Source organism: Hipposideros armiger, unplaced genomic scaffold (genome assembly GCF_001890085.2).
Source record: "Hipposideros armiger isolate ML-2016 unplaced genomic scaffold, ASM189008v1 scaffold_797, whole genome shotgun sequence".
NCBI classification, from domain to species: domain Eukaryota; kingdom Metazoa; phylum Chordata; class Mammalia; order Chiroptera; family Hipposideridae; genus Hipposideros; species Hipposideros armiger.
In genome coordinates, this window is record NW_017732147.1 from 65783 (window position 1) to 93762 (window position 27980).

At 51.1% G+C, this 27980-nt stretch overlaps 2 protein-coding genes across 9 annotated transcripts in view; one reads left to right on the top strand and one right to left on the bottom strand.

Moving 5' to 3' along the window:
* Nucleotides 1–27980, top strand: part of GLB1L2 (galactosidase beta 1 like 2) — an 83149-nt gene extending 55169 nt beyond the window's left edge. The window contains exons 10-20 of one of the 6 annotated variants that reach the window (XM_019628483.1): nt 1997–2081; nt 3449–3586; nt 4173–4253; nt 4662–4768; nt 5360–5500; nt 5804–5875; nt 6152–6230; nt 8368–8455; nt 8769–8880; nt 9358–9474; nt 9753–10900. In XM_019628483.1, the coding sequence (XP_019484028.1) occupies nt 1997–2081; nt 3449–3586; nt 4173–4253; nt 4662–4768; nt 5360–5500; nt 5804–5875; nt 6152–6230; nt 8368–8455; nt 8769–8880; nt 9358–9474; nt 9753–9839 (1107 nt within the window). In that variant the 3' untranslated portion in view covers nt 9840–10900. Of the gene's footprint in view, nt 1–1996; nt 2082–3448; nt 3587–4172; nt 4254–4661; nt 4769–5329; nt 5501–5803; nt 5876–6151; nt 6231–6304; nt 8481–8768; nt 8881–9357; nt 9475–9752; nt 10901–26995 lie in introns of those variants that run through there. The other 5 variants (XR_002122350.1, XR_002122349.1, XR_002122348.1 and 2 more) reach the window with 5 other exon arrangements.
* B3GAT1 (beta-1,3-glucuronyltransferase 1) overlaps nt 13114–27980 on the bottom strand; it is a 30834-nt gene continuing 15967 nt past the window's right edge. The window contains exons 2-7 of one of the 3 annotated variants that reach the window (XM_019628485.1): nt 22196–22280; nt 21884–22030; nt 18316–18824; nt 17398–17694; nt 16554–16654; nt 13114–15408 (exon numbers count right to left, since the gene is read on the bottom strand). In XM_019628485.1, the coding sequence (XP_019484030.1) occupies nt 16568–16654; nt 17398–17694; nt 18316–18824; nt 21884–22030; nt 22196–22199 (1044 nt within the window). In that variant the 5' untranslated portion in view covers nt 22200–22280 and the 3' untranslated portion in view covers nt 13114–15408; nt 16554–16567. Of the gene's footprint in view, nt 15409–15951; nt 16452–16553; nt 16655–17397; nt 17695–18315; nt 18825–21883; nt 22031–22178; nt 22281–27980 lie in introns of those variants that run through there. The other 2 variants (XM_019628488.1, XM_019628487.1) reach the window with 2 other exon arrangements.

A 27980-nucleotide genomic window follows, 5' to 3' on the forward strand; every position in this document is an offset into this window, starting at 1 on the left:
TGAGGTGTTGCTGTGTGGGCCGATGTATGAATGTGGTTTCCACCTCTTGGGAAGGGGGGTCATTTCTGAGGCTCTAGACTTGGTGTGCTCACAGAGGCCTCTTCAGTAGAATTTTGTGGATTCAATTAGCCCCAGATTGCTCAGTTTGGGCCCTAGGGAGTGGGGGGAGAAACACTTCCCTGTCCTGGACTATATGCATCTGACCTTAACCTGTAAGGCCTCTCTGGGCCAGAAATATTATTGTCACCAGCAAGACAGGAAGCCTGGTCCATTGTCGGAAGGAATGAGGAGTTTCTGGATTTATCTCAACGCCCATCAGCTGGATGGGAATTTACTGTTACATCCTACTCTGCTTGATTTCACTTGAGTTTGTGTGCCTCTCCTGAGAGGATAGAAATAATGTAGCCAAGGCAGCGATGGCCCGTTCACTGAACTGAGAGGCCTCATCTCTCACCCCATGTTACTAAAGGGTGTGACTGCCCCAGAGAGCCACCAACATTGGACATACACATGATCCCTTGGCCCAGAGTGGAGCTGCTGCGTGTTTGTGTCCCCGCCATGCATAGATGCCTATGGAGATGCTGGGATTGTCCTGTGTCCCAGCTGTTTGTTTTTTGGAATAGACCTAAGGCACAGCCATATGAAATCACCACAGCAGGGTAGAGGATGAGGGCCATCTGTGTGTATGATGCGGCTACTACAGGAATTTAGAGGGACAAGCAGACTGGGTAGGGAAGGTGCCCAGGAAGAGAGGGGACAATTGGGACCTGACCCCCGGCAGGCTTGGTTAGGCAGATCAGGCGAGGGACAACGGATGCAGGTGCACCCAGGTCCTGCCCCTTTTTCCTTTCCTTCCTTCCTCCACTATTCCCTGAGTGCCCGCCCTGTGCCTGGAGTGGCCCGGGCCCCGTTACCCTGCAGCGACTAAGACAACAGGACGTCTGCTTTCATGGAGCTGTAACCTGCTTGGGGAGAGACGTGTTAAATAAACAATTGCCCAGTGACTCAGTAACTCAACAGGATTGTACTTGAGTGCTGTCCAGGAGTAGTACAGGAAGCTGTGAGCTGCCCCCCGGCCCCCTCCTGTGTGCCCTCTCTGTGCTGCTTTTTCCTCTTTTGTGAAGTGGCAGTATTGATAGTACCTACTCATAGCGCTGTTTGAGGGTCACATGAGGTACTGTTTGGAAAGCACGCAGGACAGCAGTGCTTCATGTTGGCTCCTAGACAGTCATCCTGGGAGAAGTGGCCACACCTGTGTGCCCCAGGCTGGTCATCCTATTGACAGAATGGCACTGCTACAGGCCTTGCTGTCCACGCTTCAGTGATGTCCGTTTTCCTCAAGGAAGGTGACATGGATGCTTCCTTGTTTAGATCAAAGTCTCCTTTGAATGGTCAAACAGTACAGGCCCTGGCTCTGCTCCCTATAACGCCCTGTTCTCCTGGTCCAGTTTTGGAAACTTCTGTTGAAACTAAGCTGGACCTTGAAGAGGGGCTCACTCTGCAGCCCTCTGACTCTACCAGCTAAAAGGAAGCAGCAACGGAGGGGTCTGCGTCCACAGTATGGCTATCCTGATGGACCATTCTGCTTCCCTGGGAGAGGACAGACAAAGCTTGGCCTGATCCAGAAAGCAAATCAATGTAAAGACTCCCAAAGCAGATGATGCTGAATTCTAATGAAGACTGACTTTGAACAGAGCCCCGTGCTTTCTCGCCAGCACTGTATGCAACATTAAAACCACATTAGGCAGCAGGGGCTACTGCATCACGTTTGGGAGCTCTTTCAACTTCCCACCTGTAGTGTGGAGGCCACATGTCGAGGCCAAGCTGGTGCAGGTGCATTTGTCCTTATCTGTGCTCTGCTCTCAGTGGCCTCTAAGTCTAGGGGTGAGTAGCCACGAGAGAGTTGGCAGGACAGAGGGGTTGGCGTTCCCCTACAGGAAGGGTTCCCTCTGTCTGTCTCTTTTGACCAGCTAACTTCTCATTTTGTGGTGCCTAGAGGGTTCAACCCAAGATGGTGATGGAGTACTGGACGGGGTGGTTTGACTCCTGGGGAGGCCCACACAACATCCTGGATTCTTCTGGTGAGTGCTTTGCAGTGCCTACGTCCGGCATGGGTGTTGATCTAAGAAGTAGGCATAAGCTCCAGATAACCTGCTAACTGATGTAAATGAGCTGTTGCAGGGCAAGGCTTCTGGGGCTATTTGTGTGTACTAGTCAGCTCTTGATATTCCAGAATCATTTGTCTTGATATTTGAAATGAACGGTAGGACTTTCAACATTGCTTTTGTAATTAGATAAGTAATGTATGCCTACTGCAAACATTTAGCAAATACAGAAAATGTATAAAGAAGAAATAAAAATCCTAGAGCCCAAAGAAAACATTGTGATGTTCATTGTCCAGGCAGTTGTCTGCATCGTATCTCTGTCTGCAGCTCTCTGTGCACCTACAGATAGAGATGTGGACAAATGCTGTCATATCTGCATTCTTTGTTACCTGCTTGTGTCAGTGAATGACACAATTGGACAGCTTTCTCTGCTATTAGATAGAGATTCCATCACTGTTTTAAAGAATGAAAACAAGCCCAGTGTATTGGTGATTAAATCACAGTTTATTTACCCAGTCTCTTATTGATAAACACTTAGGTTGTTTCCGGTGGTTTTTGTTAATTGAACACCATTTTAGTGAGCATTCTTGAACATCCAGTTTTGCAGACTTGGTATATTTATTCCCTATGATAAATTCCTAGCAATATGGATTGCTATGAATGCAATTTTTGATATATACTTACTAAACTGCTTTCCAGTAAGATTGTAGCAATTCTGAACTCTCCATTATTAAATGAGAATACCCATTTCCCACAGATTCATCAATACTGAGTATTAAAATAATTTTTAATATTTGCCAATCTACACACACTCGTGTGCGTGTATTTGCCAATCTGCTATACACACTCATGTGCGTGTGTGTATGTATGTAATTATATATATATATATATATATATATATATATATATATATATAACACTTTTGATGCTGTCTTTTCAAGTCATTGGTTCATTCTCTAATAAATGTGGGAGGGGGAGGTGGTCAGTACCGTATCTCTAATTATGAATCCTATCACTTTGTGTCCTGTTAAGTTGGGGTAACAGATGAGAAGCATGCCGGGTAGAGAGAGAAGGCTGTGCTGGGCTGCAGGTAGTCCAAATAGTAGTCAGTGGAGGCTTGACTATGACTTAGGAAACAGTTGGACAGCCCAAGCTCTGGGGCCGTGATTCTGGCCATTTCTTTTTGTCCCCCTGTGACTGGGTTTTCAGCAAAAGCTGAAGGACAGAGCCACAGAGTTGAATTGGAGGAGGGATTGGGAAAGGTGAGAGTGCCAAAGGGACTTACGGCTTGTCTCAAACTCTAACTCGCTCTGCACATTCCTCTTCCTCCCCAACTCCTGTAGAGGTTTTACAAACAGTGTCTGCCATCATCGATGCTGGCTCTTCCATCAACCTCTACATGTTCCATGGAGGCACCAACTTTGGCTTCATAAATGGGGCCATGCATTTTCATGAATATAAGTCTGATGTCACCAGCTATGGCAAGTATTCCCCAATACTGACCCTCCCTGGAGCCCTCCAATATTTCCGTGTCTAGACTTTTTATGAAGAGTCCTTTAGGGATAGCTCTGGGACCTTTAATGTATTTGGCTCTGAAGTGCCTGCGGAAGGTGGAGGTTTGGTTTGGATTGTCACTTTTAAACTTCTAGAGCAGTCAGAGCCTGAAGCCAGCTGACATGCCTGCGAGCCTTTGGAAGTCAGCTGGAGGAAGTGAGAGAGGCACTAGCAGGTGAGGGAAGTCCTTAGATGAGGGCAGCCTCCTCTCCCTACTTAGGCCCTTGAGATGGTGTGGCCCCTGCCCCCCTTTAGATTGAGAGTCTCCAGAAGGCAGGAAAGATGCCTGGAAATTTAGGGTCATGCTGTGGTCATGGGCAGTTTTAGTGACATTTTCAAGTATCTAGTATTTATATTATCTTGACTGACAGCCCACACCAAAAGTGTTTTGCTTCCCAAATTGCTGGAGTGAAGACCGTGCTGCCTGACCCCAGCTTTCCCCTTTTCCTTTTGCTGCCACAGACACTGTTCCGGCACATGAGTGGCCAGTGACAGTGCCCTGGTGTTTTGCAGACTATGACGCGGTTCTGACAGAGGCCGGGGATTACACAGACAAATACAACAAACTCCGGGAATTCTTTGGCTCCATCTCAGGTACGTGACAAACAGCAGACTCAAGCACCAACTTGGGCCCTTGCTTTTGATCTGAGACCCACTAAGGAGTTATTTCCTCAGTACCCCACATTACCCCTAGTTGATTTGTGTACAAGAACGCCCTAAGAGAAAGATAGGCCATTTTGAGAGACTTTTCATCATGGTTTGTGTCTTGCCAAGTTTGCCTTTCTATAGATGTTCATACTCCTGGGGATGTGAGAAGGCTCCCTGTCCTCCCCACTGGTATCACCTTCTCAGTGGGGTCTAGGCATGTGTGAGGATGGGCCTGTTTCCTTGTTGACTCTAGGATTAAGGAGCACATTGGGTCGTGGATAGTAGCGAGTGGTTGAGGGGCTTGAGGAGTGACTGTTTGGTCCTTTTGGGATGGCTCTGTCGTCTGTGTTGCAGGTGGTCCTCTTCCTCCCCCACCTGGCCTTCTTCCCAAGACTGTGTATGAGCCAGTGAGGCCAACTTTATACCTGTCACTATGGGATGCGCTCCAGTACATGGAGGAGGTAAGCGCTGCCGTCAGGGGAGCAATGCCAGGAAGCCCTCCCAACAGCTGTCATGGAGGATGAGAAAGCCAATGCTTGATAACCTTGAGGTCCACTCTCCAACTGTAGAACTCAGAGTAAAGAGAGCAAACTCATGCTAGAGTAGGAAGTGGGAAGGAACAAAACGAACTTGAAGAGAAACTGGGTAACACAATGGGGATTCCCTTTCTGCAGCCTCAGTGGGCAGAGAGGAGGGTGAGAAGGCCGGAGAATGGGCTCCACCTCCTCTGAGAAGAGGGAGCACCTCTTGTAGCTGATACAGAGGGATGCTGTGATCTAAAATGATGATGGATTAAAAGGCTGAGAGGCCACTAGATTGCAGGGCTTCATCTCCCTCTTTCGCATCCCCCATCCCTGTGACCCTGGACAGCCATGAGACGTCAAGACAGAAAAAAAATGTTAGCAGCCCCTGCCCCGCCTCTGCCTCCCAGTAAGCTAGCCCCCAGGTGGGGTCTAAATACTACCCAGCTCTCCCCCAGAAGTCTCAACATGAGGTTTCTGCCTTTTTTCTCCTCTGCCTAGCCCTGTCCTGTCTGTCTTTTCTATATACAGCCAGTCAATTCTGAAAAGCCTGTCAATATGGAGAACCTGCCAATAAACAATGGAAACGGCCAGTCCTTTGGGTACATTCTGTATGAGACCACCATTGACTCATCTGGTGTCCTCAGTGGCCTTGTGCGTGACCGGGGACAGGTAGGAGTATCTCCTCTTAATTCCTATGACATGTAGTGATCAAGCCCTACAATATACCCCTGCCTCTCCTGCCTCTTCATGCTCACATATACAGTTGTTATGGGTGTGCACAGATGGTCATTTGCCATCAGCTATGCAGTCTTTTTCAGCTATAATCATGGGCACTCATTTCTCCTCTATGCCCACCTAACCCCCCTCCTCAGCACACACACACACAAGTGCGACCCCTTTCTTTGCTTTAGCAGAGATCCCTCTTACGCCTCCCTCCTGTCAACCCATGGATGCTTTCTGTTTATCTGGCAGGTATTTGTGAACACAGTATCTGTAGGATTCTTGGACTATAAAAGGAGGAAGATCTCTATCCCCTTGATCCAGGTTTGTTTCTTGGGGAGCTGGGTGGTGGCTAGAGCCAGCTACTTCCTGAATAGGTTTGGTGGGAGTCAAGGTTAGGAAGACCTGGAAGACAGGAGGCTCCTTAACCAGAGCTGTATGTGGCGAGTGAGGCAGAACATTGCTTTCTGATCAGCAAGGATGCTTTCCCTCACAGCGCTTAGGGAAGAACTGGGGTTCCATAGAGAAACCCTGAGGTGCACTTGTGACCTTATGCCTGGGTCATCAGGTGGTCATCATCGACCACTGTGTTCCTGGCAGGGTTACACCATACTGAGGATCTTGGTGGAGAATTGTGGGCGAGTCAACTACGGGGATAATATCGATGACCAGCGCAAAGGTGGGTCACAGCACATGCTGAGAGAAAAGCTACCAATGCTCAGCATATGCCTGACTATCCTTTCTTCATTCCAGCTCCTCAGCAGGCCATGAGGCTGATTGCAGTGAGATGGGTCATGGAGGCCCATTGGAGGGAGGTGGAGTCACAGAAGCCCATTGGAGGGAGGCGGGACATGGAGAACCATTGTAGTGAGCTGGGGTCATGGATGCCTCTTACAGTAAGGTGGGTCATGAAGGCCCTTTGCAGTGAGGTGGGTTGCAGAGCCCCATTGGAGTCATGTGGGTTATGGAGGTCCATTGCAGTGAGGTGGGTATTGGAAGCTCATTGGAGGGAGGTGGGTCATGGAGGCCCACAGAGGGAGGTGGAATCATGGAGGCTCACTGGAGGTGGGTCATGGAGACTTATTGGAGTGAGGTGCTGTTATGAAGGCCCATTGGAGGGAGGTAGAAGTGGGTCTGAAAAGCCCACCTGGGATCAGACCTCTTACATGTTAGCACTCCTGTGTGTGTTCTCCACGTGCCCATGGTGAATACACAGCAGACACTGATCCTGCCTCTGCAGATCTCCCTGGGTTGCAGTCTGCTTTAGCAAGGCGCTGCCTGTGCAGGTGTGTGTGTGTGTGTGTGCCTGAGAGGCAAGCAAGAGGATTCCCAGAAATCCAAAAAAAGGCATAGGACTCCTGCCTTCTTGGGTTTCCACCTTGAATTTCTTTTCTTGATTAACCTTGGAAACCCACTGATGATCTCATGTGTGGTGGAGAGGAGAAGGCAGGACACACAGGTAAATGAAATCCTTTTGATGACATGTCTCTCTAGGAATATTCCACCAATTCATTTTATTTTCCCTGGCTTTCTAAACCATCTCTGCTTCAATTGGCCTCTTCCTTCCTATCTATTAAAGTGTGGGTGGTTTCATGTAAGTTATAAAATAAGAACTCAAGACAAAATAAGTCCTACTGTGGTGAGGGAGACTGGTGACCTCCCAACTCTCTCAGGAGTGCCTCTGTAATGAGGAAATGTGTGTATCCCTTCCTGCCTGGCAAGGAAGCCTTGTGGTCCGGCCATTGGGGGTATCCTGGAACCTGAGGATCAGCCCTCTCCAGAAGGGTCTCAAAGTAGCTTCTATCACTGTCCAGGCCTACCTTCCCTTTTCCCTAAACAGTCCTCTAGCATTCCTCTTTGGGTCTCAGTTTCTTACCCCAAGGAGCTCCTTCTCCAGGCTGGTCTTCATTTCCTTTGTAGGATGGGACTGACAGCCTGACCCTTTTCTAGTCTTTGCCTCTCCAGGGCCCTGGTCCAGGTGTGCCCTGGATGGATTCTCACCGTGGAGTTCCCATCCTCTGCAACAGTTCAGTGTTTATAAGTCATAGACCTCCTTTCCAGAAATGTGTATGTTCCCTCACACACCAGGACCTGCAATTTCAGAGAGCCTGTAGGCCACATGAAGCCTGTTCTCATTCCCTGGCCTATTCAGATTCCCACTCTAGCAAATCAGCAGCTCCATGGTCGAGAGGACCTTGGGGCTGCTCTGGGACAAACAGAGTTGACCCCTTCCCTAAGGCACTAATTAATCACTATTCAAGTGTTGTAGTTCCCCAGAGCTGTACATCCAAGTCATATTGCCATCTGTTTACAATTTAAATACTTAAAAAAAAATCTGTCTTTAATTCTAGGTCATGTAGAAGATTTCTGGCCAAGTTATTAGGTCTGTTTAGTCTGGGAGCCCACCAAACTGACCTTGAAGCTAGGCTTAGAACCACTGTGACCTCTTGGTCTTCTGCCATTTTGGCCTCACTTTATTGTATTGGGATTCTCAGTCCCCAAAAGGGAGCTTCTTCCTCAGACAGAGGCCAGAGACTGTTCATGCCCTTGACATTCTCAGCTCTGTCATTGCCCTGATGTATTTTTTCCATGCAAATCCTAGGGCCTGACAAATACTGGTATTACTCATTCTCATCCCCTTTGGGATTTATAGGGAAGGTTTCATGGCATGTGATGAGCCCCTTAGGGAGTATAAACTTCAGGAGAAATCCTCACTTGAACTTTTCAGAAACTTTCCATGTATGTGCCTGGCCACAGCAGGTCAGTTGTCCCCTTACCTTTGGCCTTGTTCATGTTTCCTTGTCTCCTTCCCACAGGTTTGATTGGAAATATCTATCTGAATAATTCTCCCCTGAAAAACTTCAGAATCTATAGCCTGGATATGAAAGAGAGCTTCTTTCAGAGGTGGGTCCCTGCCGAGGGCAGTATGTGAACTCCTAGTTAACGTGCAGAAGAGCTAGGAAGGCCCTGACAGCTGCTCTGGCCTCACCCCTCCTCCCACTCACATGTGAACAGACCAGAACCCAGAGCAACGTGCCCAGGTAGGGACAGTGCCAGCACTGGAGACTAGGGAATTTCTACGATACCACCCTGCTGCCGTCCCTGTGCTCTGGTTGACAGGTGGGGAACTTGGAGTGCCTTTGCAATTAGCTGCAGGATGGGGCCCGGATCTGAGGAAGTGTCCTCCTTCCTTTCTTGTCTTCCATTCTGTCCATAGGTTCAGTGCCAGCATGTGGAATCCTGTTCCCGAAGCACCTACATTTCCTGCTTTCTTCCTGGGTACCTTGTCCGTTGACCTTTCCCCTTTGGACACCTTTATGGAGCTGAAGGTTTGTAGCCCTTTCCTGCTCAGGTTCTCATCCTCGCTCAGAGTGCTCTGAGTCTGAGCCCTGAGGGGGAGCTTGCTACCCCAAGGCTCTCCTGAGCCTTGCTGGAGCCCTCTCTACCACCTTTGCCTAGACGGTCCCTGTCTTTGTGTTGCCCTCTTTGAAAGGGCCCCATCATGTCCTTTAGGTGAAGGGAGTGGGGGGGTCAAAGCAGAACCACCTGAGGGTACTTCTCAGAGTCCAGGTCCCTATGTCCAGTCTGAGCTTGGATGCCCTGCCTGGGAAGTCAGAGCTATTAGGATGGGAGATAGAACACTCGATCCAGTAACCTCATGGCTGTTAAGATACCCGTTTACATCGGTCTCTTCGAAGCTGAGAAAAGAATGCATGGCAGGTGTCTAGTCGTGGCTCCGCCTTCCTGTGGGACTTGACATTTGCTGGCTCTTGTGGTTGACTGACACCTTCCCTGCTCTGTTGAAGGGCTGGGAGAAGGGAGTTGTCTTCATCAATGGCCAAAACCTCGGACGCTACTGGAACATCGGACCCCAGGAGACCCTCTACCTTCCAGGTGCCTGGTTGGATCAAGGCATCAACCAGGTGGGAACACTTGCAACCCCTTCCATTTTCCCTGGGATGCCCTTCTCCTTCCTGCACTCACTCATATCACAGTGTTTCTCCGGGGGTGGGGGTGGGGGTGCGGGGGGTGGGCAGGCCCTTGTCACAGTCTATTAAGTCTGCTTAGGACAGGAGAGGGGCGGGATTTTTGACCAGTTCCTTCTGTGCTCGTCCTTGGTGCTTATGAGTTGTGGGTCCCTGTTCCTTGTAGCCCAGTTCCCAGCCCGTTCCCTCATCTGGCTCCCCCTTCTCTCCCCCAGGTCATTGTTTTCGAGGAGGAGATGGCAGGCCCTATGGTACGGTTCACTGAAACACCCCACCTAGGCAGGAACCAGTATCTTAACTGAGCAGCGCTTCCCAGCGCCTCCTGGTGGCGGGAAGCAGGACAGTGCCCCCTTCCTCACAGCTGATTGGAGCCTGGGTGTGCTTACCCCCTCACACCCTCCCATCAGGAGAGTGTCCTTAAGTAGCAAACTCAGGGAGCCAAGGGCTACCTCTCTGCCCACTGCTTTAGTTCAAGACCCTAAATCTGAAAGAATTGAAGGAGAGGTAGGTTGGGGAGGGAAGGACTCCCTTCTTACCTGAGTGGCTTCTTGACTGGGCTCTGTTGATGGTGCCTTTCCTACTCCCTGCTCTTCTGGGAGAGGACAGAGGGACATCTGGGGTCGGAATGTCTAGTCAGATCTCCATGTGGTGACAGATGGGCCTCAGGAGAGGTCCTGACTAGCTGGGCATGGCTGCTGCACACGTGTGCTCCTATAAACATTCTCCCCTGGCCTGGCCACATCTCTCAGGGCTCCTTTTCATTTCTGAAATAGTGGGTTTGTCACCACTTGTAGAGGATAGTGAAGGGGGGAGGGCAGGTATCTTACCTGAGTCAACTCTGTTCTTTCTTCACAACCCTCCTCAAACCTTCTCTGAGATTCTGGAAGATACTTCACTTGAGAAACACACACGTTTCTCCTTTTCATTCCCACTCTAATTGCATCTGACAGGATGACAAGCCGAGCTTAAGAGAAGCAGAAATACTCAGCCACTTGTTTTCCTGAATTAGAGAGTATTTCCAGTTTTACTCAGTGAGAAGAGGAGGAAATGTAGACCCTAGCAGAAACCACACCCCTATCAGAGGGTGCAGGAGGTAAAGGGCAGAGGACCCAACTGCAGTGGTGTGGGTGGATCGCCTCCTGGAAATGTTGGGTTGCCACAGGGCCTGCAGGCCTAGCGCTGACCTTGCCTCCAGCTCGGTCTCCCGCCCTGAACCTCCTGTGACCAAGTAGCAGGGAGGAGAGGCAGCCTTCCTTCACAGTTGTCTGTCCACATTTGAGGCACTTGTTCTGCGGATTGAGTCCAGTGGTTTGGCTCAGGTTCTCTGTCCTGAATTGCAATAAAGCAATAGAGTTGAACAAACCCTCTTTGGTGATATTTCTCTGATCCCATCTGTGCTGCTGTTAGCCAGAGGCAAAGGCAGTATGCAGTCAGGCACACAGTTAGCCCAGCTGGTGCTCAATCACCAGATGCTGACTCCTTACCACTTCCCTCCTGACCACGCTCCCACCCCCTGAAATGTCACTGTGGATTGGAAGTACCCTGGGAGAGGAGAAGTCCAATACAGATCTATGCTGGTGCTGGTGGTCAAGGGGTGAGAATCTGCTGGACAGCCAAGAGCTCTACCTGTGAGTCAGCTACAGTGGGTGAGTTTTCTTCACAAACAACATCTGGATTCTACTGCCACAAACTACCTTCAATAATAGGCAAAATCAAGCAGCAGATACCGCCACAGGGTAAGTGCCTACACCAGGCACCCATAAAGACAGGTGGGCAATAGCCAGCCATGAGGCTCCCAGCAGCCTCACAGGCTCGCATCCTGTGTTTGGCTAAGGAAAGGGTTCTGCGCTGGGGGCAGTTGTGGTGTGCGGCCACTGGGCCCAAGAGCTGAGCCATGTCGAGGACAGTCACAGGGGGCTGAGCAGAGAAGTAGGGCTTATTGAAGTGAACTCTGTGGACAATGGCTGGCAGATAAGGCAAAGTCCCCAGTTTTGGCCAAACTCACCAGCTATTCCTGAACTGCTTTGGAACTGAAAGCACGGAGCTAAGACGTAGATGAGAGCAGGACTGTTTGGGGCATGACCAGTGCTGGGGAGCAGTATTGCTGCTCCTCACTTTATCAGAGCGTACTTCTACAAAGCTGTATGTAAGTTGGTTCCTGTTGGAAAATGTGACAGGGAACTGGTATTTAAAGGAATCTTACAATGAATCCTTTTGTAAAGTGATGAATCCACTTGAATTACTCTCTTAGGCAACTCTGTACAGGGATGCATTGGCCCTTTCTCAGGGGGAGGGCCTCCTGCCCCAACTTACTGTTCTTGACTTTCTTATCTGCCAAATAGCCCTGTGGCTTCTCTTTGTCAAAGCCCCTTGGCAGAGATCATCTTCCAGAGCTTATTCATGGTTTGTCCAGATCTTCCCAACCGGATGGCCTCATCTCAAGAGTCTCTTGAAGAATCCTTCTCATAACCCCAACCTCTAAATGCTGGAGGGTCCAGACCCACTCCGTGGGCTCTTCCCTCTGTCCACTCACTGCGGTAGCCTCATCCACCTGGGACTTGTAGACAGCCTGACACATCTTACTCTCCAATGTTCATCTTCACCTGAGCTCCAGGTGTGCTAGCCACCATCTACTCACCTTCTCTCCTGCACGTGTCTAATGGGCATGTGACCCATGCGACACCAAACTCCAATTACTTCCACATCATTTCTCCTGCACTCTGCCCCATATCAGGAACTGGCAATTCTCTTCTGTGCCTCAGGTGACTTCTGGCTGTCCTCTTTCATATCCAACATCCAATACATCAGCAAATTCTCTTAGCTGTCTCTCTTAAACACATCCAGAACCCGACCCCTTCTCTCTGCCCCAAAGCTTGCACCTTTATCCAACTCAGCGTCGTCCCGTGCCTGAATTATTTCAGGAGCCACCACTCCTAGCCTGCCCTTGTTCACCCTCTCTGTTTATTGTCAGCACAGAAAGTAGAGGTATTCTTCTAAAAGGTCAATTAGATCATATCGGTCTGCCCCAAATCCTCCAACATAATCTGTGCCCTCCTCCCCCCATCCCATGTCCATCCCATCTCCCACCACTGACGGGGCACCGCCCCGCTGTTCCCCACCACATTTCCCAGTCAGTTGCAGTCACATTGGCCTTTTTGCCGGTGTTTAAACATGCTAAGCAGTCTCCCACTGCCACTGGGGAGAGAGTTCTCATTTCTGGAATGCTCCTACCCAGATAATGGCATGTCTGCATGCTACTCAGCTGCTCAGATGTCACCTTATCAGGGAGGCCTTTCTGACCACCTTGTGTAGTGATCAGGTCCTCTCTACTCTGTCTCCCCCATTGACCTCATTCTTGTCCTTAGAACAGATCACATCTAAAATACTATAGATCTGCTTATTGTCCATCCAGGTCCTCTCAAGAGAAGAAAATCTCCATGAAGACAAGTGCTCTGGTTTCTCACTGCTCCGCACTGCTCCTAGAATAATGCTTGTTCATAGCAGGCACCTGATGAATACTTGTTGGCTGGTTACAGCAATATAGGAGAATAAAATAAAGGGCTGAGGAGGATTAAGACTGTTAAAAACCATATTTGACTTTTAATTTTGAAAACAAATTAAATACAGTTAAATTAAAAGACCAGGTGGTGCAGCTGCATGGGCTCCCCCCTCCCCCTACTCTGTGTGGGACTCCTAGCCCCCGACCTCACTCCTCTATGGTGGGGAGCAGGGAACAGACTGAGTTTGGAAAACAAATTGTAGTCATGGACCCAATTCTGATTTAGAACAAACTCATTCCCAACAAAGATGAAAGCTGCAGTCCACCAGGGTTATAATTATAAATAAATATACATGCAGCTAAGAGAGGATATTAGGTGAAAACAACTCAACTAGCATCTGCCAAAAAGAAAAATAAAGGCGAGAGAGAGAGAGAGAGAGAGAGAGAGAGAGAGAGAGAGAGAGAGAGAGAGAGAAAATACCCCATTTTGTTGTTCATTATCAATTTCCTGAAAATGAGTCCTAGGTAATTTGGCTGAGAAGGTGGCCTAAGACCAGCCAAGCTGACCTGAGCATTCAGGGCTGGTTTCTGTGAGGAGGCAGTGGAATGCCTGGGCCTAAATTCACTCATTTGATGATTGCCCTGTGCTCACCTCCTCCCTTCTCTCCCATGCCATGCCATTTGATTCTGAGGGGTTGATTTCCAAAGCAACCATCGAAAATGTTAAGAGGTTGGGGGATGCACTGCAAGGTGGCTCAGGGTTCTCAAGGATATGATCCCATCGGATAGGTTCATGACTACTGTGGGAAGTTCAATCCATTTCAAAATAGGCAGCCAATGCTATTTTTTGAATGTTAGGTCGTCAGATTGAGTCCTACCCCTCAACTCACCCGGAAGTGGGTTTGCAGTGGTCCTCAGACCGGTCCTGTGAGTTTAAATGGAGTGGGGGCTGTTAGCGGTTAAAAAATAAACACTTCAGTAGGCTCAGATCTTTCCTTTTCCTCCATTTGGGAGGAAAATTGTGCTTCCAACTTTCAGGAGCGTAAGTGAGATAACCACCAGAGGGCCCTGTTCTGTCAGAAAGCCAGGGGCCTCTTCAGTGGCCTAGAGAACTGGACACACTTTCCTCCTGGTAGAGGGGAGAAGCACATGCACTGTTCTTTCTCTGGAGAGGAAAGGGCGCAGCTGGACCTGAGGCGGGCTCACCCTGCACGCTCCCCACTTAGGGAGAAGGGAGATTTTCTTTCCCATTTTGTGTTTAAAATAAAATAATTTCCAAAGTAGTGTGTGCTCAGGTCTCCTTTCCTCTCAGTGTCCAAATGATTTCTTCCCCTTTTCCATAATTTCCAAATTTCCCCTTTGCTAACGCGAAGTCCCCTTGCCTTCAAACCAGGGGCAGGAAAGAGTCTTGGAATCGCCCAGGCCTCCCTCCTTTTTGCCTCGCCTGCCCCTTGCTCACGTGAGCCACTGAGGTCTGTGGTTCTCAAGAGCTTCAGGGAGAGGGCTCCTGCCCTCCCCCCATCCCGGTCCAGGGAAGGGGCCCTGGAGCCCAATGGGCAGTGGGGAGGCAGTGTGTGGGGACAGGGACCCATGTGGTCTTAGTCCAGGTCAGTCCATGACCTGTGCTGGCTCTAGGGCCCACCTGCTTCTCAGTGCTGCAAGGAGCAGGCTTGAGGGGCGTGGGCCGGTGGAAGGGGCTCTGCTCCCACCACAGCATGAGGTACTGAGGTACGGGGGTGGGGGGGGGGAGCCTCTTGGCAGGCCCAGGCTCCCCTCATGCAGGGCTGGTCGCCTGTTGGGATCAAAGACAGCCTTATGCTCGGGAAACAGGAACTAGGGGAAAGCCACAGAGGCCTGTGTACTTGGGAGCAACTCTCTGAGGAGAAGAGGGGTGCTCCTGACGCCTGGGTGGGGGTGGCTCTCTGGTCTTCAGAATTCTCTGGCTGACTGGCCTGTGTGGCCATGCTGGGCCCCAGAAGCAGGGAGCTGGGGAGGGCCACCCTCCACTTGACTGCCGAGTTTTTCACCTCCCTCCCAGTTCAGCATCACCCTGGGGCTTGGGCGCCCATGAGTTTGCTCCTGCAGGCCTGTCGGTACAGGAAGCTCTGGGAGGCGTGCTGGGGCACCGGTGCTCTAGCTGGGGGGCTTGGCTAGCAGCTGGGCCCTGGTCACACTGGATGGAAGAGAACAACAGGTGTGGGATTTCTGTGCTTTAGGTTCTCCGTCCTTTGTCCTGGCATCAGGCTGGGCTCTCTCTGAAGCCCCAGAATAGAAAGGAGGGTGATGGCCATTCTTTAGGAGTTTGCCTTGGAGGGACCATCGGCCGTGGGGAGAGGATGGAAGGCCAGGAACAGGGTCTGAGAGGGAGGCTCCTGTGAAGGGGAGAGGAGCAATGGGTGAGGTGGGTGAGGGGTGGCCAGTCTGGCTAAGCCGCTCAACTCTGTGCCGCTAACGGGTCACCCAGGAGCTGCACCGAGCCCACCCCCAGAGTCCTCTGTGGATACCTTATGATGGTGGGTGGAGGCAAGTTTCTCCAGGGACCCGGTTGAGGGTAGGAGGCAGTGAATATGGCTTAGTACTGATGCATGTTAGTAGCACTGGCCCAGCTGATTTGTTAAGTTCAGGGGACAAAACAGGCAGACTGACACCCTGGTGTCCCCTGTGGGCAGGGTGCTGGCAAACATGACACAGAAGCTGACACTAAATTCTGGGTCCAGAGGTCAGATATAGCCCATTGAGTTCCCACCTCTGAGATGAGGTCATAGAAACACCCGGAGAAAATTCCTGGCTTTGCCAATCGCCTGGTGCAATTCAACTCATTTAGCTTTCCTGCACATCATTTCTTTACCTCTAAAATGTAGATAGATCCTGTGGCCCATTTCAGTAGAGGTTGTTAAAGAATCAAGTAACAACAGTAACACTTATATAGGACTTATTGTATGCCAGAGACTGTTCTTGGTACCCCCCGACAACACATTTTACAGATGAAGAAACTGAGGCGTAGAGAAAGAAAGGTCAAACAGTGAGAACAGCGGTGGGTCAGGAACTGAACCAAGTTCTGGTCCATGCTTTCACCACTGTACTACATGTTACTATTGAGAGACACATGGACGTGTTAGAGGAGGAGGGTAGAAGCAGTGAGGGAGGGGCGAGTCCTCGTCATAGCAGCATGACTGAAGAGGAATCCACAGGGCAAGACAGCCTGTGAGAATCTACATAGCAGTGCCTCGCAATGGGATGGGCGTGATGGCCAGAATAATAGTAGTAATAGCCGGGAAGGAGAGGCCTTCAAAGGAGCTGGTAGCAGAAGGACACAACTGTGTGGGGGAAGTTGGCTCCTGTTAACTTCCAGACAGTACAGTAGGAAGGGGACTTCAGCTATGCCTCCTCCATGCTTGCTGGCATTGTCCCTGTCCTACAATGAAAGACCATGAGGAAAAGTCTCGGCAGATTTATTCTGGGTCCAAACTTGGTATGCCCCTGACCAAGTGCATTGCCGCCCTCATCCCCACTGTACCTGTATCCTGGGGCTCAGATCTCCACAGTGGGGTCAGTGAAGCCTTTTTTCCCCTCGTTCACCAGCACTGGCTTCTCTGTGCGTGTGTGCCAGACCAGGATCTGTGTGTCCAGAGACACAAAACAACATGGGGCAGTCGCCCTGCCCTTACCCTGCCACTTCCCTGCTCCCACCACGCTCTGCAAGTATTTCTCCTGCCCCCTCCCATTCTGCCCTTGTTGCATCAAATTTTTTTCCATTGTTCTTTATTTCTATCTACCCCCTCACTCTTGCTGTTTGTACATAGGATGCATTCAAAATAGCTGTTGGAAACAAAGTCTGCAGCTACAGAAAATAAAGAAATCCTAAGATTTCCTCTTGCTTCTGATCCTCCCCTGCATTTCTTAATGGGTCTCTCTAGGGAGGGAGACAGTTGTTCAGGAGCCTTCAGGTTGATAGCCCAGGCCCTAGCCGGAGAAATTCAGACTAGGAGTAGTGCGTGTGCGTGTGCGTGTGTGTGTGTGTGTGTGTGTGTACATGTGCATGCATGTGTGTTTGTGCATGTGTGTGTACATATACATGTGTTTGGCAGGGAGGTCATGGAGCCCAGCTGTTTTACAGTGAGGGACAGGACGCAATCCTTGGCTCTGCCTCTCCGATCACTATCCTCTCCATTTCCATGCTTGACTTGAGTGTGGCTGCCTGACAGGTGATAAACTGCCTTCTCAGCAGGGTATTCTGAGAAGGCATGGATCTTTGCAAGGCTGTTTTAAGGCCTTGATTTCCTGCTTCTTGATCTGTAGGGAGGGTTTGGATGAGCTTGGAAATGCTTGTATTACAGCTGTCATTCTGCTGAAGGCCTTACCTTGGTGCAGTTGGCTGCCTTGGGCTCCAGGTCATTGAGGGTGACAAGTTCTCGGAGGAGGCTGCTTTCCTGGTAGCCTCCCTTCACGCCACGCAGCTTGAAGTAGGCCTGACTTCGCTGCAGAATGAGCCGCAGGTTGACCGCAAATCCAGCCATGTCTATTGCAAACGGTCGGTGGGGGTCAAACACTGTCTTCCAGCCGACCACCTTCCCTGCCCCGTTGACCCTTGGGGCCTCGTACCGAAGGCCGCCGACGAAGGCCACAGGCCACACGGACACCCTCCTGGTGCTGCGCATCTACAAGGGGGACCCAGAGTCAGGACACCTGGGACTGCTGATAGGGAGCGATGCCTGTCCCCATGGAGGATGAAATCATCAGCTAACTTTGTGCACACGTGTGAAGCCATGCCAGGGGACCCAGGCCACCCTGTCCCCAGATACATCCCCATGGTGGGCATCTACAGAGGAACCTGGTCTCTCAAGCCAGCTTGTCTTTCCCTTCTCCACATGCCCTGCTGCCACTTTCTCCCTTGCTGCAAAATCTCTCAGCCTTTCCAACTTAGAGTCTGACTCGACTCCTCCCCCTCCCGCAGACGACCTTGACTCACAAACTCCAAGGACACTGAAACTGGCCCATACCTCATTCAGACCATATCTGAAAGGCCAGGACTGTGGTCTAGGAACCCCAACACTACTTTCTTCCTTTTCACTAGGGGAGCTGCTGAGGCCTGCAGCCAGGCTTTCCATCCCTTCCCTGGTTTCCCGCAGTCTGTATTGACCCCAGCCTGGCATCCCCTCCTGTGACAGTGTCCCTGTGTGTCCCTATCCAAAGTTCCTCCCCGCAGGAGTGTCTCCATTTCCCACACCAGAGGCCCTGAGTCCTCCCACCCCTTCCCCTGCCTTCTGCCCTGTTCACACCTCCTCAAAGAGCTCCAGACTGTAGGTGTTGTCGTCATCAGCGAAGTACACCACCCCGGGCTGGCTGGAATTGCGGGGAAAGGTCTCACGCAGCCAGCGCAGGGCCAAGTTGCGCTGCATGGTGCCCCGCGGGATGCGCGGATCGCGGGCGTCACCACGCAGCTTGTAGTTGCGGGGCGTCTCCACGTGCAGATGCGTGTAGTTGAGGCCGGTGTCGCGCAGCAGGCGCGTGGTCAGCGGTGTGCGGCGCGGCGCGTCCTCCACCACCAGCCAGTGCAGGTTGGGTACGTGCAGCAGCGTGTTGGCCAGGCGCGTCAGCTCTGCCTTCTGCACCGGGCGGCTGTAGGTGGGCGTCACCACGTGGATGGTGGGCAGCGTGTCGGACCATGGTGGGGGCCGCGTGTACACGTACTCGGTGCGCACCACCTCCACGATGTCGCGGTCGGACATGCAGTACTCCCTGGGGTCTGTGCCCAGTGGTGCGCTGCGCCGAGGGTCACTGCCGTCATCTGTGGGATGGGAGACAGGCAGTGTGGGGACGCGAGCACCACCAGCTCTGGCCTCAGGTACTGGGCAGGACACCACCCACCCTGCCAAGAAAAACCTGCCCTCGGCTCCTCCTCAGGAGTGTAATCCGATCCCTGCCCGCTGCACTGTTTGTTAGAGCTAATGGTGATGGCTGCATCCCTGGAATCCTCAGGCATTTCCCTAGTTCTGACTCCCCAGAGGACAGAGGTGACCTCTGCCGCCTCCTCCACTGAACAGCTCTGTAGCTAGTTGAGTGCAGTTGGCCAGATTCCAAGATGCATCTTCAGCTCCTAAATGTGTTGGGTTTCATATGACAAAGTGTATGACCCTCATCACCCCGGTGCCCTCCTCATCTGGCCAGAGCTGACCGTACTGCCCTACATGGGATTGAGTTTGCAGAGCATGGTGACATGCCATCCTGTGGTGCAGACACTGCGGTGCCTGAGATCAGGTTAGTGCTTTCCTGGGCACACTACACTGGACTCGGAAGAGTGTGAGGTTAGCTCATTCTGATTTTTCAGAAACCCTCTAGTCAAGTGAGGCCTCTCCCCTCCTGGCCTTATGTAATCTGGCCCTAGAATCTTGGTGCAGAATTTAATACTTAACTACTTCATTTTATTCCAGGGTATTGCCCATAGTCAAGATAATTTTGAATCCTGAACCTGTCCTTTTTGATTTTAGATGTTCCTACATTTTGGCATATACAAAAGGACAGGATGGAAACCTGTTTTTAGCCCTTCTCATGGTTTGATGTCAATAATCTGCATTTTCTGAAAACACTCATTCAACCATCTGGGAGACAAACTCACTGACCCTAACTGTCCTAGCATCCAGCGAGTGTTTACCCATATCGCCACAAAGATACCATAGGGACATTGTGTGAAAACGCAGGGCCTGGCCCATGGTGAAACACTCCCAGGCAGGGGAGCCCATTCCTTCCCGAAGGCAGCCCGCTCCAAATGGGGCAGCTCTCACTACCAAGCTTTTCCTTACATCCTGGACGTTTTCCTACATAGTGAAGCTAGTAGTCCTATCAAGAGGAGAAATCAGGGCCGTTGGTAGTCAAGCTCTTAAATGAGCCCCTTCCCTCTGTTTGAACTACTGTGCGTCCCTCACTGTTCTCACACCATCTCAGCAGGAAGTGATAATGGTCAGAGGATAGTAGCCAGCCCTGCTTTCTCATGGATTCATGCAACTACGAAGAGGATGCAATGAGCAATCACATGAAAGGGTTGTAGTGCCATCCTGGGGAGGATGCTGTGAATCAGCCAGTTACCTCTCTTCCTTCCCACTGCTGCCATGAGCACGTGGAGTGCATGGGGTGCTTGTGTGAGGTCTGACGCTGGGCTCTGGGAAGAGATACAGATGAACGTAGAACAAGGCTTTCTCCCAGCTCTTAGGGAGTTCACACAGGCTGGTGGCGCCACAAGACACACAGCGTAAGCTAGGAGCCCGCTTCCTGGGCCATGGATACAATGCCACGGGTGTGTGAGTGCAGGGGCAGAAGACTAGCACAGATGCAGTTGATCAAAAGTGACTTTTGGGAGGAGTTTTGGGTCAAAAGGAGAAAAGAGAACAAGTTTGAGGAAAGAGGGATGAATGGTCAGGATTCTGACCAAGGTGTATAAGGATGAATTTATCCTGTGGTTAGTCAAGTTTTGGAAGCCGAGGCCTGAGGAGGAGATTTAGAGCCATTTCCCCCACTTTTTTTGCCACTCAAATCCTCCCAAAAAGGAGGATATGCACCCTGGGAAAGTCCTCCGTTCATTAGACTCAGCCACAGACAAGCTGAGCCCTTCCTGTCGGCTTTAGAGCTTCTGCAACCATTGAGTCACAAAGGGCTCCCGGGCACCCTTAACTTTATTTCACTGCAGTTGTCATTCAGTCCCTCTTGGCATGCTCTGGGGAGACAGATGCCAATTCCTCATCCTAAGGCAGTAAGATCAGTGCTTAGCAAAAGAGCCTGACATCTCTGACCCTAGAGCTCTGCCAAGAATGGAAGCCACGTGACATCACATCCTTTCATACACAGTAGCTTTAACCCATCTGGGACGATGTAGTTGTAGGAGAACAACAATTCTAAAGTGGCAAGCACCAAAGAGAGATTTTGGAGTTGGGTGGAGAGGATAACAGTTGAGGAGAGGCTCTAAGTGCCCAGCATTGGGCAGTGGGAAGTTAGTGATCTTCAGCTTGGCCTTCCTCATGGAAGCTTCCAGAATCGCTGGGACTGAACAGGGCTTGACATGTAACTGTGTGGATCAGCCTGGCTTCAGGCTGTGATTCTTGGCTACTGCCTGCGTCCCAATTACTTGCGGGTAATGGCTACATGTGGATTCCCAGGCCTTACCCTGGGCCCATCTCTCTCACTGGGATGGGCCTGGGCCCCTTCATGTTTTATCATGTCATACTGTGTGCATTTCAGTTGGAGAACTGCTGCCCTGGAGTACTGAGTCTGTGCATGCATGGAGTGCAGAGGGAAGAAGAGTGTGACTAAAGACTAAGGCATGAGGGAGCAGGCCAGGTGTGGGTCACATGGAAGGTTTTTGGGGTGTAGGGAGTCCTGGTGTGAGAGGGAAAGGCAGCTTGGTGGAGGAGAATGCTCGAGACTCAGGGCCAAGAAAAGCTGGTTCTAATCTCAGTTCTCCCACAGGTGCTTCATGGGATTTTCCTCTGGCTTGGCCTATTTTCACCAGGTAAGACTAGATCAGGACTGCCTAACCAGGAAAAGAGAGGCAAACAATATATTCTTCCCAGCACAGGCCAGGAATTCTCTCCATCCCTCCCTCCCACCACTGCTGAGTGCTCCCAGTTCTTGCACGTCCCGGATTGGATGCAGAGCTGTGCATGGGTGTGTGGTAGCATTCATCAGATTCCCAAAGGGGTCAAGACCCCCAAAAGGGTCAGGTCATTGGCCTGGATCATCCTTATGGCTCCTGCCAGCTGCCTGGTAAATGAAAATAAGACCTCCATCAGCATTGGCTGTGCTCACTCTTATTACTGGAGCTTGGCCGGGGCCAGGGGCCGGGGGTGGGGGGCTCACCCTTGTGTGCAGTGAGCAGAGGTGCAATGGTGCTTTGGTGCCACACGGTGACAAGCAGTGTCCAGGGCAGCACGATGAGGACGATCGCAAGGATGTCCCGTCTTTTCGGCATCTCCAAGACTGGCTGGGCCCACAGCTCCTCGTTACCTGAGCAGCAGCAAGGTCGGGAGAGGGACGGCACCAGAGGTGGTAGCAGCGGACAGTGAAGAGCACAGGGGAGAAAAGAACAGGAATGGGCCGGACAGGCCAGGCACAGGGACAGCAGAGAAGCCGAATGTTGGCTAGGAGGTCTTACCAGCACTCACAACCCACCCATTGCGGAAGCAGGTTTGCAGAGTCCAGCCCGACCGGAGTCAGAGAAGGGGGCGACTGTTCAGGAACCTTGTGAAGTGCACACCTGCAAGAGAGAGCAAAGAGGATGGCCAGAGACCTGGGTAGGGGATAGACTTACGGAAGGGCTGGGCCCAGCTCTGGGACACACAGCCCTGGGGTGTTCACAATGGAGCCCAGACTGCCATCTCCATGAGGACCACTTCTGCCTGCCTGCATGGGTGAAGTGAACCTCTGTCCCCCACAGCAATGGCGGTGTGGCACTGCCACACCCTATGTGCTCAGCAGGGCACAGAGGTTAAGGGCACAGACTTCAGACATACCTGCCTTGGTTTAAACAACAACTCTGCCACCAACGAGCCGTATGTCCTTTGACATGTGACAGCAACTCTCCATGCCTCAGTTTTCTCATCTATGAAATGGGGTACTATCAGTACCTACTTTACAAGGTGGTTCTGAGAATTAAACAAGCAAGTACCCATAAAACCCATAGGATGGCACCTGATGTATACAAACTGAGTTCTCAACACGATAGCTACTGTGCTGTTCACATGTTTGGGCCCAGATGGTTTTATTCATAGCCTGGATAAAGGGGTCAGCATTGCGGTCAGTGCTTTGAGGACAAACAAGAGGTGTCTTGGGAACAGGGCCTAGGAGGAAATGCTGCAAGTGCCCTCCTTTTGTTGATGTCAACAGGAGATTTTTTTTTTTAAAGATTTTATTGGGGAATTGGGGGAGGGGAACAGCGTTGGGGAATCGGGGAAGGGGGACAGACAACTTGCTATCCTTTTGTTCTTCAGTCTAGTTGTGGAGGACGTTGCTTCACTGGCCCATGTTGGCACCATCATAGCGCTCTTCCCAGGTGAGGCAGTCACTCGCCAGCCATTGGACGGCCACTCACGGTGGCTCACGGCAGCTTATGCCAGCTGCTGGTCGCTCATGCGGGCCACCAGCCACTCACGGTAGCTCATGGCAGTCCACTGCAGCCTACGCTGTCACTGGTGACCCACAGCAGCCTAGCTTCAGGTTGAGCTGTTGTTGTTCACCATCTTAGCTGTGGAGGGCAGTGTCACTGGCCCTCATGTGAGATCCGAACCGGGGCCCTGCTGCTCAGAGCTGGCGTCCCAAGCCAGCTCTTAACCAACGTGCCACTCAGCCAGCTCTCAACAGGAGAGTCTTGTGGAACACCCGCTCTGCGCAGGTCAGAGCCCTGGGCACTGGAGCTGGGTATCAGCAAGAAGAGGTGGTTTCGATGAGGGTGGCCACATCCTGGGGAGACAGCACTCAAAATGGTGGCAGCGTGGGCCTTAGGAGCGGTACCCTTTGTGAAGATGATGGACTTGCTCAAATTGCCTCAGTTCTGCAGAGGGTCCGCAGGCAGGCTCCTCCCCGGGGCCTTCTTCTCTCATGTGACAAGGAGAGTAGCCATAGAGCCCTGCGACCACCAGGGAAACTGTCACATCCTCTTCTCTTCTTGCTTCTACTTCTGTACTAAGCACCATGCATGATGCAGATGCCAGCACTGGGCAGTGAAACCCTCAGCGGCCAGCTGTCCCCAGGTAGTGTGTGCTTTCCATCCCTGGCAGAGCCGAGAACTATGGGTGAGGAGGAGTTTTGTTCCTCCACATTTGGAAACAGTGTGTTTTCTTTTGCTTGTCGAGTCAGCTCTCCAAAGAATTCAGATGTTTTGTGAAAGAATCAGGTATTGTCTTCCAGTAAAGAGCACTGTGGCCTCCTGGGCCAGCCAGCAAGCCTCCGCCACCCCACCACCCAAGGCCTGCTCTGCCTCCAAGTCTCCTGGTCGGCAGATGTAGATGGGCTGCTCCTCACTTCTCAGGGGAATGGAAGGCCCACTGGGGTTAAAGGTTACAGGGAAAGACCAACAGTGGGGGCACAGAGCATAAAGAGTAATCCTGGGGAGTGTGTGCTGTGTCCCCTATAAACTCCTCTTCCATGGCCCCAGTAGGTGACAGAGCCCAGTGTCCCAGCCCAGGATGCCTGTCTGGGTCTCATGTACTGAATGTGGTGAAGCAGAGTCACCTCATGCCACACCCCTAGCTCCAGCCCCACTCCCTGCTCCAAGGCAACCCACAGGGCTGCAAAGGGCTGATCAAGGCCTCGCATTGGCTGGCTGATCTTGAGCCACATTTGATGGACAGGGGAGCTTCTGACAGGCCTGGCTGAGAGATTTGCTCTTGGTTCTTGGTGCCTCCCGATGGAGCTTTTCCAAATGTCCTTCATCTTGGAGAGGGTTCTAAGTCCCAGGTGGAGAAAGCAATGGCAAGGTGAGCTGCGTGCCAATTCGGTGTGCACGTCCAGCCTGCTGTTGTGCACTCACTTGGCGGCTTTCACCCCTTTTCCTCTGGGCAGCCTCTTTATTCCACGCCCCCTACCTCTGGCACCTGCTTAACCTCCTGCTTGCCTGCTGGGCTGTCGTTTGTAATAATAGCTGTTAGGTAGCACTTGTGTCCAAAGACGACACTCAATAGTTCATGTTCAATATCACAACAACCCTGAGTGGTACATGCTGTCCTTATCACTATTTTACTTGGAATGCATTGAGGCCAGTGAGGATCAGTGGTTTGTCCGAGGTCATAGCCAGGACATGGTGGAGCCAGACATAAATACAGGCCCTTTAGTCCTGTGCTACCGTCAGGTGCATCAGAAGGGAGGTTCTAGGCCCCAGAGCGCCGGACCTGGTCAGGCGTGGAGTGACCACAGGGACACAAACAGGCCCCAGCCTAGAGCCACCCTCCTCCATGAAAGCCGCCTCTACTGCTGTTCCAGCACCTCCCTGGAGGCAGAAGCGGGAAGGGGATGGGACAGGGGGGAGGCGGAGGCTGGGGGCAAGACTGCAAGGGGGCCATGGAGAGACAGTTCTGTCCCATTTTGGTTCTTTTGGTCAAAACATCTATGAAAGGAAAGGGAGGCGGGAATGAGGGAGAAAAGCTTTAAAAATAAACTTAGCCATAAACCCAGTTGTGCATTAATTACTCTGGAAGCCATTACGGCTTGAAAATCCCATAACTTTAATGGAGGCTATTATAAGCATAGTAGCAAAATCGTGAAGCTAATTACAGGCGGTTATTAAGCAGAACAGAGAGCGCTCCCAGCCTTAGAGAAAGCCAGCTGGCCAGCAGGGGGCGGGTTTGTGGTAAATGAGGCTTAGGGCTGAGGGGACTGGGTTGGGGGCGGACCTGGGGGAGGGCCTGGAGCAGAGGGGAGGCTTCAACTACCCCAACTCCAGATCTGAGGTTCAAGTCTGAGATGAGGCTGCAAGGATGCCTACCTCGCTACAGCCTACATCTGCCTGGACCTTGGAGGAAGGGCAGCAACTTCTCTGTGGTTGTAGGCTACATCTTCCATAGACCCCAGAATTGCTCTGCACCTTTGGTGAAAGCAGGCAGAAGAATCAACACCCAGATGCAGAAGGGGCTTGGCCACACCCAGAAGCCAGGAGAGGGGCAGGAGCAAAGGCAGGGAGAATGAGATGCTTGAGGAAGTTGGGTGGAGGCAGCCAGGAATGGCTGACAGCAAACTGCGCAGACATGAATGAGTGTGGAGACCCAGGGTCTGCTGTGGTCACTTATGTCAGTGACCAGCCTCAACCATCATTTGTCCCTCAGCAAGTGTAGACAAGAGGAGGCACTTCCACTCCCTTGGGTGCTCTCAGAAGCCTCTACTGAACACAGAGGAAGGTTATACTGTGGGTGGAGTGTGTGTGGTCAAGTGCAGGGTGGTCATTTGTCAATAGGAGCAGAGCACTGGGAGGTAATGTAAGGAGGTGGGGAAGAAGTGGCCTGGACAGTGTTCTAGCCGGCTCTCCACTGGGGACTGGGGTCCCACCGTTTGCCCTCCTTGGCCTATACTTTCATGTTTAAAATATGGCGGCTGGATTGGGAAAGTTCAAATGAACGTTCAGTTCTGCCATTTTAGCAATAGTTAGGGCTCCATGAGGATGAAGAAATGTCTTATGTGAGAAAAGTTGGGGTCAGGTGGACAAGTCAAAGCCAAAGTCAAGGCAAGAGGCTGAAATGACAGCTCTCCATGGAAGTCGGTCATAATTTGAGGGCCAATTACCTAGGGAGATTGGCCATGATTGAAAAGACCTATTAATAGGAATTTGTCTAAGGCAGCGGTTCTCAACCTTCCTAATGCCAAGCATGACCCCTTAATACAGTTCCTCATGTTGTGGTGACCCCCAACCATAAAATTATTTTCGTTGCTACTCTATAACAGTAATTTTGCTACTGTTATGAATCGTAATGTAAATATCTTTTTGTTTTCCGATGGTCTTCGGTGACCCCTGTGAAAGGGTCATTCGACCCCCAAAGGGGTCGTGACCCACAGGTTGAGAACCGCTAGTCTAAGGGCTTTAGGGGTGTCATGAGTTGTGTGTGAGAACTAGAAAGTGTCGGGACCCAGATGGGAAGGTTCTGATGTGCCCAAGGCTGGGGCAGAGCCAGTCAGGCTGTCAGAAGGGGCTGGGCTTGTGAGATTGGCTTCAAGGCTGAACAATTCCAAATGTATGGAAAGGTTTTCTTCTGAGCCTACAGGTGTCCAAATCTTATCAATGCCCCTAGTTCTTGAAGAGGAGGCTTATTTAATTCCATTCAACAAACAGTAGTAGTTCCGGATCTATAGTGGGCAGGCAGTGTTAGATTCTATGGGCAAAGCAGCAAGCAACCTGGGAGAAGGGGCAGGCACTTCCTTTCAGCACCTCCTGACCCAGAGGGAAGGAGGGACTTAACACCGCTAAGGCTGATGTGTGATGTGGCAAAGGTGTGTGTGTGTGTGTGTGTGTGTGTGTGTGTGTGTGTGTGTGTGTGTGTGTGTGTGTGTGAGGGAGGTCAGTTGGAAACAAGCTCAGAAACCAGCTAAGCCACTTGTCTCTGCAGGATGATACAAGCCGTGTTACCCCATAAGATTGGGAATAGTAGTTTATTGGTTAGCAAAGGAGTCTGTTAAAGTAAAGAATCCTTCAAAATTATACATGCATACGATGCACGTTTCAACTTAAGTAACATTTAAGGAGCCAAGAGTTCAGCAGATGATGTTTCCCCACCATTGCACAGAACGAGGTCATTTTCCCCAAATCCAAACCACTCATCCCCGGCTATCTTGTAGCACTTCTGTTTTCTGCATACAGGGCCTCGACCTTTGCTTGGGCTGATAGTCAGCTGGGGGAGTTTTGCTTGGCGTTTCTGGCATCATCCTGGCCATAGGGCAATGCCTGTGACCTCCTGTTGATTTCTTTAAAGTGATCCAAGACCTGAAGGACACTTGGTATGCAATCTGAGTGCAGAATCCTTTAGAATTTTTATGGCTTTTCCTCCTAATCTTTGCCTAATTTGGAGAACTTTTGCTCTAGACTCGTGAAGTTTTTTGAGAACATTCAACTTAGTTTTCGTAGAAACAACACATTTCCTTCTTCCCAGCTTATGTTTCATGGTTTATATAATATTCCATGGTGAGGATCACAAGCATGACCTTAGTAAACAGGTTGGAAATAAACATTACAGACTCTCTGCCTCTAGGCCAGCATGTGGCTCAACCAGTGTGAGCAGGAGCAGACCACCAGCGGGGAGAGCTGGCATTACACTTGCACAGACACCATTAGAGTGCTTGGCGGGTGGAAGGAAGAATCATGAATGTGCTCAGTTCATCAGGGGATCAAGGAGAGGTTGGTTAAAAGAGCTTCTGCTGTATGTGTGAAGGGAAACTAGCCAGCCCCTGTCATTTGGGAGCCTGAGTCCCCCTGAGGCTG